The sequence below is a fragment of the Daphnia magna genome, linkage group LG2, assembly GCF_020631705.1.
Source record: "Daphnia magna isolate NIES linkage group LG2, ASM2063170v1.1, whole genome shotgun sequence".
Lineage (NCBI taxonomy): Eukaryota > Metazoa > Arthropoda > Branchiopoda > Diplostraca > Daphniidae > Daphnia > Daphnia magna.
Genome location: NC_059183.1, coordinates 2,319,591 through 2,341,751, shown reverse-complemented (window position 1 = coordinate 2,341,751; position 22,161 = coordinate 2,319,591). Strand labels below are relative to the sequence as shown.

Sequence of the window (22,161 nt, the reverse complement as noted above, 5' to 3'; positions counted from 1 at the left end):
CAACAAAATTGAAGTGATAGCAGTGTATTGCCCAAACGGGAACCACCGTAAATACGAAGAATTAGAAAGCGTTTTGCCACACACTGGAAATAGCGCCATCGTCGAAGGCGATATTAACGCCCACTCAGATCTATGGGAAGACGGATATTCTGCAAACACATCTGAAAGAAACGTGAAACAGTTCATATATATCGAAAGAAAATGTATACAAGCAACACCAAAGAATCTTGCTAGAAGACCATGCATGACCGATAACCGGAAGGCAACAATAGATCCAACACTGCGCACACCCAACCAACACAACTATTATGATACGAACTTACTGAGGAAGTGACCATCTACCCGTTATTATCAAGTTACGAATAAACACCATAACGCACAAACCACCGAGCGAAATATGAAAATTTTGAGAAGGCAAACATCTTCCTAGATCAGTTCTCCCCGATAAGCGACAACGATATCATTGCAAAAACCAACCTAGATCAAGAAAACGAAATTGAAATTAATTTATGCCTCACTAAAGCCTCACTTACCTATCAGAAAAAGCGATGGATATTGACAGAATCTACAACAAAATGCGAAAAAGATTGAACGCTGAAAACATATAATACTCGACATAATGTTCAGCTAAGGATTCGTCCAAAAAGACTGAAAGTGCGACATCATGACGCCCATCCTCAAAGCAAACAAACCCCCAGAAGTAACAGAACCATATACACCAATTTACCTAATGTCATGCATGGTGGAAGCAATGGAAAAAATAATCAACAACCGATTAAATTGGCAACTAGATTATCTAAACGTACTACCACAGGCACGAACTGGCTTCAGAAGAGATTGTACTCTTACAGGCAACTTAATCCAAATTGTAACTGCAATCAAATCTGAGTCCAACAGCAGATGCTCAACAACTGTAATCTTCCTAGACATCTCGAAAGCGTACGACAACGCATGGATAGAAAGGCTCCTCTTCAAACTAACGAAAGCAAAAGTAAAATGCCACACACTTACATTTTTTTTAAACATTGGAATAAGCATCCGATTTAATGTTAACAGCCACCTATCTGAAGAAAGACAAATCTAAGCGTACTAAGTGTTAGTTTAGTAACTTTTCGCTAATCTTCACTCTCAAGGCACCGTGTATTTTCCATCCGCTGTAACGTGAGAATCTCTGAATTCGTTAAAACTTCTTCCCCGACGAGACTCTCCGTGTAGCATTGCCCCACTTCTCCGTTTGTTTCTTTTTATACTTTACATCTCCCCTCAGACTGAGGGAAAAAAATATCAGGACCCATATAGCACTAAGATGTCCTTGGGCGGTTCTTAGGACGTTCCTGTCGGGATGTAAGGACATCCAAAGGACGTTATTTTTTGTGCCAATTCACGTCCCATTTAGGTTAAATGTCCTATTCAGGTATGGTCCTCTAAGCGGCCCAACGCGACGGCCAACGTACGTCCCATGGGCGTTGAAATTTGCCTATAATAACACCTTTCCCGAACAACAACAGGCGTGGAAAAAGACACATTTCCGGTTAGAGATGGTCTGCAATCGGACCAATTTCGAACAGGAATTGGGCCCATTTTGTCTTTGTTATTGTAATATTTAAAAAAAATGAAAATGCATTTTTGTAAATGAACAAATAATTGTTTTATTTTCCAAAAAAACAAAAAATAGATACTCCACAATAATGTGTAAAACAAACAAAAATGACCCCGAGCGGTCTAAGAAAAACAAATGCAATATTTAGTAATTCAATTCATCATCAGAAGTGTTAGAGGAGCTGGAATACATTCCACTTTCTTCGTCCAGCGTATCTTCAGTAGCTTTAGCCGCCGCTTCCGCCGCCACCGCTTCCACCGCTTCCGCCGCCACGGCTGCCTTCGCCGCTGCCGCCGCTTTAGCTTTCATACCATCCTTAGCATGTTTCAGCCAATCTTGAAATTTAGATTTCACTTGGTGCATTGTAATTTTTGGTTTTTCACTACTGCAGACTGCGGCTGTAATAAAATTAAATAAATAAAGAGCAATATAGTCGCTAATCTATTATGCATTTTAAACAAACAGTTATACCCTGCCAAGCATTGAATCTTTCAGACAGAGATTTCCTTTTTTCCTTCCCAACTGAAGTTACGGGCGAATTTCTTAGTTAAGCAGAAAGCGCAAACTTTACGGGCCACATCAGCGATATCCCTACCTCCAGTGGATGCAAGGCGGATTTTCTAAAAATGAGAAACAATAATTGAAATTACTTCCCAACAATAAAAGAATATATTGGTTTGTTTAAATGCACATACCAGTCGTTTACGACTGTTTTTGTCTTGAAGCTTCGTGTTTAAAGAATTTTAGTCCTCCATATTTGAAATTGGAAAACCGTCCTCCTCATAATCGGTGTCGTTTAATATTGGGGTTTTTGAGGTCTTTAACATGTGCTTCAATGCATCGATTCTCTCAAATATTTTCTTACAGAAAATTTTGTTCTCGCCTAATCCATGGTGGAGTTTTACAATCCCTCGTGTGTGAAAGGCTTCTCTACTTTCTAAATGCGGATAACAATATTCTAGAATGAAATGTTGTTATAATTAATGTATGTTGGTACCAATTCTCAGGGGTTTCAACAGTTCGTTTGGTTTTAACAACCTTCCTTCTGGTAGCACATTCCCGTTTTTTAAATCAACATGAAGCGCAACTTGCTTGCCTAAAAAAAGTAAGTTGACATTCTATTTGGCAATGAAACTAAAGGGTATTTAATACCATTTTCTTGGTTTACTCCATCACAGTTTGGCCGTGGTAGTATGAAGTTGTTATCACATTCAATTTCATCTCCTTCTTCTTCATCAATGAAGTCGATGTTGCGACTTTTTGTTTTTTCTAAAAAAATTTTAAGTAAACCCCCAAAAATACTAATACGAAACCTTTTTCTGGTAACTTAGCTGGATTTTTCGGTATGACCAATGCACTTGAACAGCCTTTCGAGACTGTTACTTTCGAGGAAGTTGAAGCTGTCGATGTTGACACTGCTGCAGGAGCCATGATGGATTTGTTTTTTGAATTAGGTGCATTTGTTTTTTGGGAAACGGGTTGAAATGGAGAAGGAGGTGGTGCCGGTATCGGGCCTCGTCTTACATCATCTAACTTCTTAACTTTTTGTCTTGATGGATGTTTCTCCTTTAATACACCAGGTTCAGAATTATGATGGTATCTCGGATTAGACACACGAATGCGTTTCTTGGCAATTTCTGTATCTGTTGTATCCAGCAGATCATACGAATTTTGAATTGCTCTTCTCATGCGACTCATGGCTTTCTCATAGGTTTCTGAAAGAATATGAATTGATTTTTAAAAAATTATTTTAGAAAGAACAATAGATCATACAAACCGTAAGCTTTCCTTATTTTGGCTGGATAACCAATCCAATCGGAATCCGGTTGGTAGCCATTCAAAACGAAACCTCTTAATTTGTTACTATCTTTGACGTTTGGCGGCCAAAAACACAATTTTTTTTCCTCGTCATACCAAGAGCCATGCACAGTTTCCACCCAAGGTTCATCCGTTCCCTCGCAAATCAAATAGGGGAGCTAGAATAATTAAATAAATACATGTTTAGAAGGTCAAACGATTTTAATGAAACAAAACACATTTGCAATTACAGTCTTCCATTAGTAAGGGATATACCACAAAGAAACCTTTTTTCTCGGGAATAGGGAGTCGAACTACTTTGTACAAGATTTCCTTCATGTCCCAAAATTCATGTGACTGAGACAAATCACTAACTACAAATGTATCTAAGTTGGACGATTCAAAGGGATAATCATAAAAATTTTCTTTTTTTTTGTATGCGCGACACACCATTAACGTACAATCTTGCTGCTTCAAAAAATTTTCAATGACAACTACAGCTTCATTTTTGAGATAAACAGTACAGTCAGCTTTAGTCTTAATACTGAATCGCCAAGGGTGAAATACAACATCTTGAAATTGCTGTGCTGGCCTGAGACTAGAATACATGGGCCCGTTTGTGTGTTCAAAACGAAAATAAGACGAACCTTTCTCTTTCACACGTATACCTTGAAATAGTGTAACATTTAGCTCAAAAATCCTGTTTACGACTTGCTGCAGAACTTGATTTCCCTTCCGCAATACTTTTTTGAAAATTTGGTAATAACTTTCAAAGGGATACGCGGAAAATTTATACAAGGGGCCAAAGCGAAGTATTTGTTCTCCCAAATGAAGCAGATTGTGGAAATTGTACGATATAAATTCATCGCCATAAATTGCTAAACAGTCATCGACAAAGAAAAGCAAGAGATTTTTGATATAGTCGTTTAAAGAGTAACAGTATTTCTTAGAGGACATAAGTTTTACAGCTACATGAAAAACTAGAAAATTTTTTAACTCTCGTTCTGGCAAAATATTCTGTAGCACTACAGGGCCGACGTATGAATTAAATAAAGCAAATTCAGTGGATTGGAATTGAGGGAAAAAATCGATAGACCGTGGTTTTCTAGCAAATTCAAACGGAATTAATTTTTCTAACTCAACCATACGAGTCGACAACTTTAGAGTCATTTTCTAAGAATACAGTCCGTCCATGGTATTCTCCTTCTTGAACGCAGTACGGACACCCGAGGAATCCGGAATGTGATTTAATATACTTTACAAATCTCCAGATTAGATACTTTACAGATCTAGCTGGGGCGTCACAAACGTAAAGAACAATTTTAAATCGAATGCGTTTCCCACGATAAGAAAAACCATCTTCTGAAAGTTGCTTTGCTTCGCAAATAAATTCCTTTAAAAATTCGTTTGCCACTGAAGGTTTCGACTGCCCATGCCATAAGCCAATAATAAACACTTTTTGAAAATTGATGTTTCCAATTAAACCTGTCAATGGCCAAAATTGACTCTTACTACTCTTCGAAAGAGGAACACCGTCCGTACTAACGACAAGCTGAATTTCCTCTGGAACTCTATCATCATTGATAAGTGGAAAAATCCTTACCAATGGAGCGAAAATGCGAAAATGGAAAAAATGACCACCTGCGCAAGTCTTTGGGGGAATTTTTCTCATTGATTTAACAAGTGATCTACAAGACTTTGGCATTGTTTTCCCCCAAGGGTATTTACGAAAGATCGATAAAAGTTCATCGACAGCATTTTGGCATATTCTACGTGTTACAGCCCATAACGCTATCGCTTGCTTAAAAGTCAAAGAATCATTTCTGTCGTCGTCAATATCTGAATCACTTTCGTTGTCAAATTCTGCTAGTTTATCTAATAAACGACTGTCGTCATCACTCATTTCGTATTCTGAAGCAGTTGGTAATGGAGAAGCGTCACTATCGTGACATTCTTCATCATCAAAATAAGAAAAACAACTTTGAAAATCATCCTCAGCCGGTTTGTCACTGAGTAGGGGATTTTCTACAACAGTATTAGAGACGAGGTCAATTGCATTGACTTCGTTTACATGGTTTTCACTAGCTTGGAAAAAAACATCCAATTGTTGGATAGTTTGGCCGATCAAGCGCCTTCTATGGCGGGAGCTGTACGGTTCGGTTCTCAAACTACTACGAATACCATTGCTCTGACTGCGATTTTGTACCTGTTGATTTTCAGCTGATGAATCCATGTTGTAGGTAACAAACGACTGAAGAACACAAGAGGTAAATTTCTATACCAAAAGAAACAAAACAATTTAAACAACCATGCTTTAAATGAAAATTAGATAAGAATATCTTACCTTACACTGTGAGGTAGACTTGTGATTTCAAATACTATACCTATGCAGGGAATTTTTCTGCAGGTAAACTGAAAAATGAAAACATAAACATATTAAAATGTAAGCCGTAGACAAATATTAAGTAAAACACTTACGGCTCGAGATTTTCTTTCGATTTTTAATGAAGAAATGCAGACACTTGTTAACAGCATGGAGACTCTAGCAGAACGAAAAAAAAAGTAAGACTGGGGCTACCGTTGCCAGTTCGACTTTTGAAATGTAACAAAAAAATATATTAAACAATTCGTTGAAATGAACATAATTATTATTTTTTTTTAGTTTACATGTGTACGACTTAATTTTAAATAACAAAATAAAAATGTAATAGAATTTTGAGTATTCTATAATTGACACACGCACAAGCACTTTGCCATCTAGCGGCAAAAATTGCAACTAAAAAATATTTATGGACTTAGAAAAAAAACCTAATCTACGAGCCCAATAACACGATGTTCTTGGAGCGTTGCAAGAACGTCCTATTTGGGTTTCGGACGATGGGACCTTAATGGGGCGTCCTAACGACGTCGTGTGCTTTCTGGGGACATCGATACAAAGTAAGCAGCATATTACACTCACAATTAAAGAAATGCTCATGTCCCACACTCCTGACGACTATGGGCGAATCAAAAGAGAATAAAATACTGATAGTCCCGCTATGCCAGAAGATACTTGAAGCGTGGATTAGCCAGAGGCTTCGTGAAGATATCCGTTAGTTGTTCCTGGGAGCTCACGTAGCTGGTGTTTATCGATCCGCTAGTTTGGGCTTCTCTGATGTAGCAGTATCGGATACCGATATGTTTCTTCTTTAGTGCATTTCCTGGTTGTAGGCCACTTTGATTGCCCCTTGATTGTCACAGAATAATTGAATAAGACTAGATTTTCCTTGCCCAATTTCCTCCAGCAGTGACTTGATCCATATTTTCCCTCCTTGACAGCTTCACTCCAGGCCACAAATTCCGCCTCGGTGGTAGAGGTAGATGTGCATTCCTTACTTCATTGCATTCATTGCTTGCAACTGAACCATTAGATAGGTCCATCTTGAAGGAGAAAGATACATCCTGATGTTAACTTCCTGTTGTCAGGATCTCCACCATAGTCAGCATCAGTGAATCCATGCGCTCCTTCCTCTTTCGTTGGGGAGAAAATTATTCCATAATCCCTGGTTCCGGTAAGATAGCGGATGATGCGTTTGACAGCAATCCAGTGTTGGACCCCTGGATTCTGATTTAACGTTGATACTTTTCTCACAGCATAAGCAATATCTGAGGTACAGTAGAACTCCAACTGCGCTCTGATACGGAACTTTATATTTGCTTCCTCCTCTTTGTTTTGAGGCGCCATGGCACAACGGAGTTGCAGACCTGGCTCAGCAGGAATTACATTAGGATGACAGCTCTCCACTTTGAATGTTGCCACCAGACCGTCCACAAAGTCCAGCTGGGAAAGACTCAACATGCTTTTGCTTCTGTCGCGCTTAATTGTGAGGTCTAGGAATCGGCCTGCAGGGAGAGTCCGCAACCTTTTCTTGAGATAAGTCACGAAGTCCTCCAGTGCTCTGCTGTTGCTTCCGCATACAATAGCGTAATCAACGAAGAATAAGAATGCCATCCATTCCTCTTCTTGACGACGGAAATAGAGACACGGGTCGTGCTGAAAGCGAGTGAGGTCGTACTTGATGGCCATCATTAAGCTCCATATGCCAAACTCGTGGCGCCTGCTTCATATCATAGATACTTTTGATCAAGCGGTAGACATCATTACCGTGACCTTAGACCACATAGCCTTCCGGTTGACGCATGTAAACTTCCTCTTAAAGCCATCCGTAGAGAAACGCCGTCTTCACATCTAGTTAAATGACGTCGAGATCACGTGCGGCAACCAGAGCAAGAATAATCCAAAGAGTGGAGAGTCTGATGACCGAAACGAATGTTTCATTTTAGTCCAGGCCAGCCCGCTGACAGCAGCCACGAGTCGGCTACACGCAGAACTGGCTGCGAGCTTTACATCAAAATTGTCACCCGTTAATCCTACTCCTAAATCTAGGTCAAAAACCAGCTTTCTCTCGAGCACCAGTTTAAGTTTTTTCAAGAGGAAGAACACAACTAATGGAAAAACAGTTGACACTGAGTTTTCATCACCTATACAAAAAGATCATGAAGAATCAGGAGAAAATTTACCAGACTCAGACGAGCAGGTTGGTTGCCATCTCTAATACTAGCCATCAGGAGCCTGAAGGAGAGAGAAGCGGATTTCCAGTCGAACGATCCAAAGATCCGAACCCAACTAATCTGGTTGCTAAAGGACATCCGATTGACCCATCTTTATCCAGACACCCCAAAGATAACGGAGTGGAAGAAGCCAACGTCTATTCTGAAATTCTTGACGGTGATTCTAGACGTGAAACTCACCATACGGGCGAAGAAGACGAAAAAAACTGAACAGCAGGCGTCCGAACTTACGGCAATTTTCATGGCATATGCGAGACAGTTTCTGACCTTCCTCTTCAGACAGATTTACAACATCACCGACTTAAGGAAACTCCCTCAAACCATTGTGCGATACTCCCGAATGTACGGATTGCGGCAAGAGACGTAAGACAACTTACCTCCCACCTCATTTTGGAAGTGAAAGAGTTGTCCTTCCATTTCGAACATGTATTACTAACCCACCAACAAACCTTTTTGGCATAAATTCACAGCCTTGTCCTATACCTAAAAAACCTTCAGTGACTTACGCTATTGAAACCACTGATCCCGGAGATAAAATCCCTTCTGACAAAACTCGACAACTTCCCAGCAGCCATCAGACCAAACAACGTGCAGTTGGCGGAGAAGATCAAACAAACACTCAAACACAGCACCACCGCAGTCGAGACCCAGACGACGTCCAAGGCCATCGCCACAACAGAGACTGACGTCACATCCGGCTGTAACTCAATCGGTACCCAAATCGACAACACCTTTCTTGGAACAACAGTCGTATCCGCCACAAACATTTTTTGGGAATCTGGAACAATTCCAGTTAGCATTCCAGAACTTCGTCAGAATCCGCAAAAGAGAACTTTAACCTATAAATTTCCCAATCGAAATAGCAAAATGGCCTACTCTCTTTTCCACACTAGAGCAGCTACTGTTAAAGATTTGGATGATTTCCAAAACAATCAACATGCCTTATCTCGTTTGCAGTTACTTCCTTCTTTCTCTGGAAGCGCAATTACCCGCTTTGACTCTTGGCCCGAATCTTTTGAGAGTATAGTAGATGGATCTGGATGGTAAGACGAAAAAATAATTCAGATATTGCGTGCAAAATTTACTGATCGAGCATTTCCGGTTATCCAAGCCATTTTAAAAGAAAATCCAGACGACAATGCTTCCATTAAGAAATCCTTGCTTGATCACTTTCATGGTGATGAAAATATTGATTTATATCTTAAAAAGTTTAATGAAGCAAAACGTAAGCCAGGAGAGAAAATGGTAGATTATGCTCATCGTTTGCAGGAAATTTTTTAACGTGCGTATCCCATGGGCTATGGCGAAAAGTCATTTATGGTTATTTTGATACAAAAATTTATTGAGGGATTGAATTCTAATACAGTCGAAAGTAAAATATAAACAATTTAAAGATTTCAATGACCTTGTTGCATCAACTCGTGTTCATGCCCTTCGATTAGAAGCATTAGAAACCGACGGGGATAAGAATGAGTTTATTAGGAAAATTGACGGGTCTTACGACTCTAAGGATGCTGAATTAAAAGAAATTAAACAAATCATAATTGATCAAAAAGTGCGGTAGCCAACATTCGCCTCGAAAATCGGCAGGTGGAAGAACCCAAAAACAAAAGCGATGAGATTAGAAATGTTCTTCACGAACTAACACAGGCCGTGAAAAAACTGCAATTTGATGCAAAAGATGGCGTTTCGTATTCACCCAACGCACCATTTCGTAAACAAGTTTCGTTCCAAACCCCCACTTTTAATCGCGAAAAGAATTGGAATTATTCTCCCTCAAGTTTTAGTAGTAACGACAACACCACTCAGCACTTTTCGAGATTTCCGAAAAGACGTAGAAATTTTACATCGTCCTTTTCAAGACCTTCTACTGATTCCCCATACAGGCCCTCACAACCTTTGATGACTTGCAATTTTTGTGGATATCGAGGCCACACTCAGTCTACTTGTCGCAAACTCCAACGCCAGAATCTGGAACAGGTAGAACCCCCTATTTGTTTTTCTTGCCGTGAAATAGCTCACAAACCTAACAATTGTCCTAAGATAAGAGAACCAATTAGACCTAACATTCAAGGTCCCCCTCAACGTCAGGAAAACCACTAGGAATCAACTGTAGCTTCGAGTCAGTTGATATCGAGTCTCCTTCAAAATCCCGACACGTCGCAAAATTAACCACCATTACAAATGAATCGACCCCAAGAATTCCATTAAAAATTTTCCAAATCCCTTTACAAGTATTATTTGATACAGGCGCATCTAAAAGTATTATACAAGAGAGATTATTTAATAAGTTGCCCTCTAAAGGTCAAGTGATCTGCAGTCAGCTTGATTTTGATTTATACGATGTAGGGGAGAAAAAGTTACACACACTGGGAAGAGTGACATTGCCCGTTCGATACGGAGAGTCAGTTTTAAGACAAGAATTTATTGTTACAAACGGTGTTACAGAAGACTGTATCCTTGGATGGGATGCAATCCAAAAACATGGATTTCAGCTTGATGGAGAAGCCAAGAGCATTTATTTAGCAAGAGATGAGCAGGGCCCTTTAGCTATCTCTAGGGTACCAGACATGGCAATTACAACGGTCAAAAAGACGTCGCTACTTCTTCAGATGTCGCTGGTAATTGCAGCGCAAAGGAAAGGTTCATTTCCGTATGTACCCCCTCAAACAGCATTTATATTTACCCCAGAAGAAAATTTGCCGGCAGGAATTTATATCGAAGAATTCATTGGAAAAGTATCGGGAGATGGAATGTATAATATTATGGTCGAAAATCCTTCATTCACTGAAGTCAACATACCAAGAAACACTAAGTTAGGAGTAATCGAAATAATTCGCCAAGTACTAGAAAAAGTCACTTTAAACAAATCAGACAAAAACCTAACGATAAATTTGAGCCTGTTGTAATTTCGGATGTCGACCCAAAATTTCAAGTACCGCTCTCTAAATTATTAAATGACTTTCACGACTTGTTCGCTTCAAAAGATTCGGAATTAGGGAATACTAATCTCATTAAACACACAATTGATACACAAGGACGAAGCCCTTTTCGACAACACCCAGATAGAGTAACGAATAATCAAAAGAATTATTAGAGGACAAATTGCAAGAAATGGTTGAAGCGGATGTAATCCGATATTCACTTTCACCATGGGCTTCACCCGTGGTATTAGTAGAGAAAAAGAACGGCGAAGTTAGATTTTGCGTCGATTATAGAAAATAAAATAGTATTACAAAGAAGGATTTTTTTTTCCAATGCCACGAATTAATGAAATTCTAGACAAATTATTCGGAAAGAAATTTTTCACAACTCTTGATTTAGCTTCTGGCTATTGGCAAATTCAAACTATTGTGACTACTGTTGACTCAGCTATTGAAAAAACTGCATTTGTAGTAGAAAACAACCTTTATGAATTTAAAAGAATGGCTTTTGGTCTGTGCAATGCACCGGCTACTTTTCAAAGACTAATGAATTATGTACTAAAAGACGTTTTAGGAAAAAAAGCATTAGTTTACTTGGATGATGTCCTCATCTTTTCGGACTTTTTTAAAGATCACATACGTGATATTCGTGAAATGTTTGACTTATTAAAAACCGCTAATTTAAAATTAAAGCTTAAAAAATGCCAGTTTATAAAAAAATCGTTAAACTATCTCGGTCATGTTATTTCAACAGACGGTATTAAACCCGACCATGGAAAAATTGATAGGATAGTGAACTATAAAACACTCACATATGTTGACGAAGTTTAGTCATTTTTTGGATTTACTGGATTACAGAAGATTTATTAAAGAGTTGGGTTATCAATTGCTAAACCACTGACTAGATTAACTCATAAAGATCTTAGTAGAAAACCTTTAGCTTGGGGAACTGGGAACAACGTGCTTTTGATAAATTGCGCAATTCTCTAGTTACACCCCCAGTTCTCGCTTACCCCAATTTCAATGAAAAATTTTTACTCTTTACTGATGCATGTGATTAGGAATAGGATCTGTACTTTCTCAAATGCAGGATGGTAATGAACATCCAATTGCATATTCAAGTCGACAACTGACTAAAGCTGAATCGAAATATGAGACGACAAAAAAAGAAGAATTGGCCTTAATTTATGCAATTAAACATTTCAGACATTATCTTTTGGATAAACCGTTCGAAATTATAAGTGACCATAGACCTTTGAAATGGTTGAAAAACCAAAAAGATAACAATGGAAGATTAGGAAGATTGGCTATAGTTTTAGCAGCGACCAATTATGAATTAAGATATAGGCCGGGTCGTATTCATAAAAATGCTGACTGTTTGTCACGCTTAAAAATTGCTAGTACTCAGCTAGTGTCAACCAATATCAAATTCATTTGCGAAAAGCAAATGGAAGACTTTCTTTGTGTTAAAATTAAAAATTATTTAGAAATAGGCGAATTCGAAGAAAAACTTTGCCACTGTAAGGAACGGTCAGCCGCGTTCCTTACATCCCTTTCTCCTTTCCCACGCTTACAACCCTTTTCCCCTCTTCCACCGATAGGTCATCTACCGATGGCTCCGGCCTCCAATCTCCCTTCTACCTGGCCTTCAAACGTGTGAATTCTCCACATAGGTGTTACATTTACACACAAAATATTAATTCCCTTTGCGACACCTGACCCTAAGTGACCTTGCTCCTTCGTATAAATGTTGCCCTTTTCCCCGATTGTCAGTCAGTCTTCAGTCAGTCTTCAGGCAGTCTTCAGTCAGTCTTCAGTCAGTCTTCAGTCAGTCTTCAGTCAGTCTTGAGTCAGTCTTGTGTCAGTCTCTTTTGCAGTCTTCTGCAGTCTTCATCAGTAAGTCTTTTTTAATCGAACTCGTCTTGTAAACTGTTATCTCGGTCTTTACCAAAAACTCTGTGCAACAATAAACTCACCATCATCACACACAACTATTCCCCATATTCAATATTAAAAGTAAGGAAAACTATTTTCATTCCCCGTCCTTACACCACTCTAAGCCATATTGGTGAAAGAAATTGAATACTTTGAAATTCTAGAAGGTAAACTTTATCGCCATTGCCTTCTAAAAATAGCAAGCGGAACGAATAAAATCACAAATTAGTTTTACCTTTGTCACTCCGTCATTTTGTGCTAAAATAATTACATAATGCACCGATGGGAGGACATTTAGCTTCTTATAAAACTTACTTAAAAGTGAAAAATCATTACTATTGGCCGACTATGAGAGCTGATATTAAAGAATATTGCCAGTCTTGTGAAATCTGCACGGCCAACATTTCTTCAACATATAGAGCACTTTTGCACCCACATGAAATTGCGAAAGCCTCTTTTCAAGTAATAGGAGTGGACTTTTTAGGTCCTATCACTCCGGTTTCCCAAAATGGTAACAGTTATATATTAGTAATTACTGCCCAAACAGCACACTGAGGTCTTTTAAAGGATATTTATTCATCCCAACGGCATTACTAGGATTTCCTTATTCTGTCCTGAAATCCTACAATGACGACTTAAAGAAGATTTTAGCAGGTGTTGATGACCGGCAAAAACTGCTCTAATACACGTATTTTTATGGTCACCAAAGCTCTCATTTTGGCGTTCACTACGGCGACTTTTTGCTCTTTAAAAAAATATTCAAAGCGTAGTTTTCCACCATCGGATTCGAGCACGGGTCTCCAGCATGACAGTCGAGTGGTCTACCATATACGCAATTTTCATTTATATTCCGACATTTGTAGACTGACACATATTACAGTGAAATAGTTTTGGCTTCCACCATTAAGAAATGAATTTTTGAATAAAGTTTAGTTATGTGTTATTTGGGTGATTATTTTAGCCGCTGGGTGGAAGCAGTTGCGTTAAAAGATCAAACTGCTCACACGACAGCGGAATGTGTTTACAAAACAATTATTGTGAGGCATGGAATGCCTAAAGCTATTGTTTCTGATCGAGGAACCAATTTCACTTCGAAATTATTGCGACATTTTTGTAAAAAATTTAAAATTGACCAAAGATTGACGACAGCATACAACCCAGCTAGCAATGGTGAAACAGAAAGATTTAATCGTACATTGACATCAATTTTACGAAAAGAATTAAAAGATGGTGAGCATTCCAACTGGGAAGATATGCTGGGATATGTCTTATTTGCTTATCGTAGTTCTGTGCATTCTTCTACACTTGATTACCCTTATTTTCTACTACATGGTGGAGATCCCAATATTCCCATTAATGAGTTCCTAGATGCTTCCCCATAAACATTTAAATCAGCTTCTGACTATGTTGGTAATTTGGTCGACCGATTACGATATAATTTTCAACGAGTCCGTGAGGAAAGCGAAAAAGCACGAACTCGTCAATGTTGGTTATTTCAGTAAATATACAATAAGGTTAACCTGAGTTGGAAATGATTCTTTTATTTAATACTTCTTAGATCAGAGAGAGATGATACGTTTTGGGTCTTAATAAGGCAGAGAGAGAGAGATCGTCTGCAACACTCAAAAAGGGTAGACCGTGAAAAAGGGATAAGTGACAACACACACCATCTAGTGGTGGAAAAACAAAGAAGAGTGACGGTTACAAACAACACTTCCCCTTAACCGGAAACTGGAAAACAAAATTAGGATGAATAATGAATTCAGGGCTCCGTATTTAGGCTCTGGGATTTCTCTGATTGTTGGTAAGGCTAGATATCAGTCTGTTGAAGAATTTGGGCCTGGCACAGTTGATGATGCAGCTATCGAATGTGATCCTTCTGGGGACAGAGCTTTGAAGTTAGGGTTGATAGAGATCTTTGTCAGTGCGAGTCCCGGTCAGTTCAAGGTTGTTACCACGGTACATTTGACAGATTGTTTCTCGAAAACGGTTGTGATTCCACGGTTAGTTGCTTTTCCAATGGAGAATAAGTTTACTCCGATACCAGGAACATAGAGGACGTCTTGAAGAATTCCGTAATGGACGTCAGCGCCAATCGTTACTTTGTTATCACCTTTCCCTTTAACAACCAATGGTTGGTTATCTTTGCCAACACCTTTAACATTCCATTGGTGGGAGACAGGTTCAAAAGGAGTGAAGTATTCGCGATGCTCTGCCATGTGTTCAGTTGAGGCGGAATCAGCATACCAATCATTTAAGTTAAGTTGGCTGAGATCAAATGCAGCAAAAGCATGTTCGAGGTCAAACGCGCTTTTGCTAGGGGTTTCTTTTCCACCCTGTTCATTGATTGCCAAATAAGCCACAGAGCCTTTCTTTTCTTGGTCACGTTGCGCTTGTGCTTCTCTTTGATGTCTCTGAAGTGAACGACGTTGCTCACGAACATGATTGTTGAAGTTTCAGTAGGTACATTTAACTCGCATCTTCTTGGATGGCTGGTGATCAGGTCGAATCTCGTTATGTTTGGATCTATTTCTACAGTCAGCATGGTGGTGACTATTCGAACGGCAGGTTGAGCACCACATCTTAGAAGATCCAGCATTTCTTTCTTGTCCTCGGGGGTATCTTAAATTTGCTAGCAAAGCAACATCTTGTTCTTTGTTTCGGACAGTCCCCTCTTGATTTGTTCTATGTTCCAACATGGATTCTAACAGCAATAATTTGGAAATTTAGTTGGCCTTAGTCTTCGCTGCGTTCGGTAGTGAGCCCCATGATTTTCGAAAATTGGCATATTGTGGTGGGAGTGTCATCAACGTTTAAGAGACCACTTGGTTGTCATCGATTGGAGATCCTAAATCTCTTAATTGGCCCACCATTCCTTCAATCTTCGAAAGATGTGTCATCATGTTGTCATTTCCTGCATGTGTATACTAGTAGTAACGATCGATGGAAACAAAAAGATTCTCGGCATCGTTTTGTTCGTATTGCTGTGTGAGTCTGGCCCACATTTCATGTGATGTGTTACATTCCAGAAGGATTCTGCGAACACCTATGAGAATGATAAATAGTTATAATTAATCTCTGTTCCATTTTAGTAATGAAATTTGTATGAGATAATAAGAAGTCTAATCCCTATGGGAATGTAATAGTGAAATCTCTATGAGATTGTGAAAATAGGGTCACTGTGACAGTGTAGGCTAGGCCTTTTTGACTCGTTTGAAAAATCCCTATGGGATTGTACCTGGATCAGTTGTGCTGAAAAGTAAGTCTTGTGCTTGTAAATCTTTGTCGTGTAGTTAAAGAAGGTGATAGTAGAAAATTCACTTCAAAATATAAAGGCCCTTATAGAATTGTAAAAGTACACAATAATAGTACTGTAGATATAGCAGACTGTTCTTATATTTGTGAACGTACGCACGTTAACCGTTTAAAACCCCTTTATGAAACAATTTTGTGGAAAACAGAACATTGCCCCCCTCTTGAAACCCCATCGGAATTTGAAAATCGATTTCGCAAATCTATGTCAACGACGAGATGATTTTTCCGTCAATAAAAGTGAAAATGAATCAAAAGAAATGACAAATGAGGATTCGGATACACTGACTGATACGGAGGCACCTCCGTCTGACTATCACTCCTCAGATGATGAGTCAAATAAGAACACGCTAAATAAAAAACACCATGCCACTCAGCTTCAGCAATCAAAAGAAAAACAAACTTCCGCTGAAACAAAATCAACTTCTCCAAGTCGATGTAGCTTTACACCAACTTCAAAAAATAATTCCACAAACAATCAAAACGACTCCGTAAAACCAAAAGAGTTCAATGTTGACGTGTCGGCGAATGCAAATGCACATGCAAATGTTGCCGGTCGCTCACAAAAAACTCGAAGAAAACAAAGTCGTTGTGCGGATGGAGTCCAATAACGCAAGCAAAACAATTCTGTAAAGCGGACAACCGACTATTTAAGAGACGACCAAATCCTAGTCGAACAGCAAACCGTTTTCAGTTGTCAAAAGCAACACATCAACCCTTAAATAACCGTTCTTAATCGTCCAAAAATTGTTAAGTTTTCAAGATGGACCAAAATCAACAGCTACCCCCACTCGACTACCGAAAAATCGATGCATGGGCTACAAGCACAACATCGGCAAACACCCGTGGTGAAAGCTCTCAACAAAACATAATTCCTATAGTACAGCTACACGACCTGAGCTGGGATCAACTCCAGCAAGGAAACGTCCCCGTCGTTAGCCAGACACCGCAATCACCAGACTCCGAGAATGGTAATTCGTGGGATCTGAAACACAACCGTTACGAACGACGCTTGGAAGAAAAAATGGCCCAGCTGTCGTAGGAACTTAGCGAGCAGATCTTCACAGAAGATTGGAGCAGCGCTGTACACACCCTTAAACTGATCCTGGACTAGAATCCAACCAGACGTCACCCTCCACTCTACAACTGGCACCCGCACCAATGGGGACCAGGAGGCTAACGTCAAAAACGCACACACACCCAAGAATGAAAAAAAAGGTGTGCAAATGACGCAAGAAAAACACAAGAAGAAAAACAAAGGATCGGGAAAACAAAATAATTACTCACCTCTTCTTACTTACATGTTCTCCCCTGTCCATCGTAATCTGCGTTTACTTCCAATTACGTTCTATCAATTCCACCTACTCTCGTTCTTTCCTATCTTACCTATCATTCTATCTTTACATTTAAGAGTATTTTACATTTTGATTAAATAAACACAATAGTTAAACAAAAAACAGAACAAACAACTCAAACGATCATTAGACACAATAAAATGTGAGCAAGGTCTGAGAAAAAACATGTCCAACACCAATTTATTGGGCCAGAACCGTCATTTGCGTGGCGGGGCGCCCCGGATTGCTTGGTTCAGACCACCAACCCGGAGACGAACCGGCTCGATCCGATACCCCGAAACCGAACCCGGTTCACATGGCTTACCCAACAACCCGAACTGACCCGAGAACTGAACCGTTTATTTTTATGAAAGAGATTACTCGCTGCGCATTCAGATTTATTAATTCACAAATTATTAAATTGAATTGTTCTACATTTTTTATACATTTAACTCTTTTCCAAAGTTTGTACGAATCTGTGAAATAGTTTGTTTCACTCACGGATCCCCTACACACCCGCGCGCTTAGTTTTACCCTTTCTTTTGCTTCCCAACATGTATTCCAAATACTATACGTGCCGGCAAGTAGTATTGTTTCCCGTTTTTCTCTTATTATTCCCTCACGCGTGTACGCTCGCACTACCACGGTAAGATCAAATTACTTGGTCTCGATTCTCACGCTCAGTTTCCCGATTGGACTCACGTCCATGTATCCCTACTCGTTCTGTAAACCTTTGGCCTCAGCTTAATAATACATAATCATCATTGTGGGTAAATACGCCTCTGAGTTTATTTACACAACAAATTGTCTTAATTCGTAAAGCCATTCATCCAAGAGGGAGAATGCTTTACACTTAAAACGTCAATTAGGCACGCCCGGTTGCTTTTGCGGACCGCTCAAACGTCAAACGCCTGTTATACGGGATGGTGGAGAAGGGAATCATTATTCCTGTGACAGAACCATTAGACTGGGCAGCCCCGTTGGTTGTAACTCGGAAAGCAGACGGAAGACTGCGGCTATGCATCGACCATACGAGGCTCAACCGGCATGTCCAGTGCCCAACGCAACCCACCCGCACACCGTGGGACACTGGGGCAGAAATAGCCGGGTACGCCCAGTATTTTACAAGTTTCGACAATGCTAACAGTTATTTTCAAATTCCCCTTCATCCCAGCTCCCAACACCTCACGATCTTCATGACACCATGGAGTCGGTACAAATTTCTTCGCGCGTCAATGGGATTATGAAGTTCGAGTGACGAATACAATAGGCGGGCCGATATGGCCTTCCAGGGAGTTCCCAATGTGGTTCCAGTAGTGGGAGAAATCCTGCAGTTCGACGCGTCCTTTCCCGACCATGTTGCGGGGGTGTGCGCAGTTCTGTCAGCGGCAAAGAAGGCGGGAATCACCTTCAGCTGGAAGAAGTTCCAATTCAGCTGGCACACTCTTCAATGGGAGGCGTTACGGGGAACCCCGAGAGGCTTCGCGCCATATCCGAATTCCCCAAGCCAACGAACATCATCGAGCTTCGCTCGTTAATGGGACTGGTAGAACAGCTGGCAGGGTTTCTACGTTGGCGGCCGCTGTTAAAATACCGCTGCGCCCTCTATTGAGCACGAGAAATCCCTGTGATGACGCCATCTGGCACCACAGCCCCCATCCCCCTTGCAGAATCTTGTTCGGCCCCAAAGCTGTCTTTGCACGCGAGTCTTATGTAGTTCTCCTTGGCCGACGGTAACGTCAACTCAAAACAGATTCCGTAACCTGACTCTCTCCGCTCAGTTCACTTCATCACATGGCGCAGATGGTTTCGTTTTCTCTACCTAACTTACGTTTCTATGTTTGTGCATTTTCTTGTTGAAAAACTGACTTACCCGACTCTCAGTTTACGCGTGCCATCGTGGGTGTGAAACGACACCCAGTCAACCCACCGCATGGCCACGCTTGTCGCTACTAGTTGACTCATGACTATTGTTCGGCCTAACATTCTGCCCGCCATTGTTTCGTTTTGATCCGAAAAAGAATTTCTTACATCCGTGCTCATCCAAGGCATCTGACTTTAACTTGTTGATCAGAGTTGGTCCTTTTCATGATAGCTATCGTGATCGATGGGCCACTGAGCTTTTTGAATTTTTGTCCCCACGTTACAGCGTTAGTGGTCAGCAACAAGCGTCCATCTCGTTTCCAAGCTGGAGATCGAGAGTAGTCGGCTTGACATTGGCTGGCTTTGGGACAATCACACCAACATGGCGACTCCGGCTTTTAAGCCATATGGTAAACCTCCACCTTTTGATTTGGAGGAATACAAAGATTTCTTCGATCTATGGCACAAGAAATGGACGATTTTTCTTAGCCTGTCGACGATTGACTCGGCACTGGACGCGGGTGAGCGGGCCGTGTACAAGGCTCACACTCTGCTATCGTGCTTATCAACCGACACACTTCAAGCTGTTCTTTCCATGGGCCTTACCGACACACAGCTCGACAATCATACGGTCGTCATCGACCATCTCCGTGCTCGTTGCAATGCCCGCCGCAACCGCCACGTGTGGCGCCAGCAGTTCTCCGCAAAGAAGCAAGGTGCCCAGCAATCAGCTGACGATTGGTTGTGCGAGTTACGTGACTTGGCCCGAAAGTGTGAATTCCAAACCGATTGTTGCGCCCGATGTGAACCCACCCGTATCTTAGGCCAACTTATATTCGGCGTAGAAAGTGACGAAGTTCGTGTAAAGCTCCTTGAGCAAGGTGATGCGTTAACGCTAGATGCAGCACTGACAATTTTACGGACAGCTGAAGCCTCCAACAAGCAGTCAATCAACTTGAAGACCGGAGACGCAGCAGCGATCCAAGGCGCCACTTCAACGTACAGGCGATTCAAACAAACTTCAGGCCGTCCACCACCCCGTGACAAAACGGGCAAGCCGCTCGCACGTGACAATAAACCGGCAAACGACAAGTTTACGGGCTGCGGAAATTGCGGCTCGAAATCGCAGTGTAAACCCTTGACGGCCTGTCCGGCCAAAGGCAGGAAGTGCAACAAATGTGGTCGGCCCAATCATTATGCTCAAGTGTGTCGTAATGCAAAGCCTACCCCAAAGAAGCAGAGCATTAATGTTGAGCCATCTCCTCCGACAGTGGGGGCAGTGAAAACCTCAGATCTAGTGGGAGTATCGATAACACCGAAAAAACTCCCCACGGCAAACGGCGAGCACGCCGCAGGTGTGGTTCATGCTCTTCCCGATACAGGCGCTGACATCGATGCCATCCCGGAATCGCTCTACATGCAGAAGTTTAGTAGCGTGTCGCTGCGAAAAGGCATCCAGCCAGTCACGGCCGTCGGGAGCCCAATCGTCAACGTTGGCGTTTTCAGCACGCTTATTGAGTGGACAACGAATGACAAAAATTCCTTCTCATTAAGCACCGACGTTCACGTTTTGCGTGAGTTGAAGCAGCCAGTGTTATCAAAGAAGAGCCAGCAGGCGCTAGGGATGCTTCCATCCGGTTACCCGCACATCCGTGTCGGATAAGTGGCGCACACGCCACCTAGCGCCAGCCAACGACAAGCCGACCTCCACCAGCTTATGAGCGAGCAGCCGAAAATTTTTGACGGAACATGCCGACCGATGACTGGACCACCCTGCCATTTTCAGTTAGTAAAAAATGCCAAGCCGGTGGCCATGCAAGGCTCCCGTCCGGTATCAGTCCCCCTGCTGCCGAAGCTGAAAGCCGAGCTGGACGCTCTCGAGTCCGCCGGCATCGTGCGCCGAGTGTCGAAGCCGACTGAATGGGTTCACCCTTCATTGGTGGTAATGAAGAAAAACGGTGACATCAGGCTCGTTATTGATTTTCGTGAGCTTAACGAGTGTATAATCCGGCCAAACTTTGAAACAGCCACACCCTTTCAGGCCGTGCGCACCATTCCGCCCGGAAAGAGATTTTTTACTGTTATTGATGCGCTGAAAGGATATCATCAGGTGCTGCTGGACGATCCATCGATCGACTTGACAACGTTTTCCACGCCTTTTGGACGGTACCAATACCTCCGGCTTCCGTTCGGAGTGACACACGCCGGCGACGACTACTGCCGACGTGTGTCAGAGATTGTTGACGATCTCCCAAATTGTAGGCGCATTGTCGAAGACGTTCTCATCTTCTCCGCCACCTACGACGAGCACGTCGAAGCAGTGCGAACAGTGTTCGCCCGAGCAGCTGCCCACAACGTGTCGATAAATACGTCAAAAATAGTATTCGCCCAACCCGCAGTGACTTTCGGCGGTTACGTCGTAGAAGAAAACGGTTTTCGGCCAGATCCGGCGCTCAGAAGAGCAATTAGTGAATTCCCAGTGCCTAAATCAATCACCGACGTCCGTTCTTTCTTCGGGCTGTGTCAGCAAGTCGGTCATTTCTCCGACCAGTTAGCCGCCGCTTTAGACCCTCTATCTCCACTGCTCAAAGCAGGGTATGCTTGGGAGTGGACGACGCGGCATGACGAAACGTTTTGTGCGGCAAGAAAACTCCTGTCCACAGTCCACGATTTAGCGTTTTACGACCCAAAACGGCCGACCAGTCTCCACGTCGACGCGACGCGTCAAAATGGACTCGGATTCTTACTCAAGCAACTCGTCGACCCAAAAAAATGGCGTATCGTA

General features: G+C 41.5%; 1 protein-coding gene across 4 annotated transcripts; it reads right to left on the bottom strand.

The window, feature by feature from the left end:
* Positions 1-1,643: 1,643 nt before the first annotated feature.
* Positions 1,644-5,950, bottom strand: LOC116917443. 4 transcript variants are annotated; one of them, XR_004391145.2, is made up of 9 exons: positions 5,876-5,950; positions 5,742-5,809; positions 5,604-5,672; positions 3,378-3,576; positions 2,753-3,315; positions 2,598-2,696; positions 2,296-2,537; positions 2,072-2,220; positions 1,644-1,998 (listed from the first exon to the last, which is right to left on the bottom strand). XR_004391145.2 is itself a non-coding variant. In XM_045168705.1 (3 exons), exon 3 carries the CDS (start codon positions 5,628-5,630, stop codon positions 4,536-4,538), a length of 1,095 nt encoding a protein of 364 aa, XP_045024640.1. In that variant the 5' UTR covers positions 5,631-5,672; positions 5,742-5,809; positions 5,876-5,950; the 3' UTR covers positions 4,014-4,535. The 4 variants fall into 4 exon arrangements, 2 of the variants coding, with proteins under 2 accessions (XP_045024640.1, XP_045024639.1); XR_006642874.1 differs by having other exon boundaries at positions 5,747-5,809; XM_045168705.1 differs by lacking the exons at positions 1,644-1,998; positions 2,072-2,220; positions 2,296-2,537; ... (1 more) ...; positions 2,753-3,315; positions 3,378-3,576 and having other exon boundaries at positions 4,014-5,672.
* Between the last annotated feature and the right edge of the window lie 16,211 nt (positions 5,951-22,161).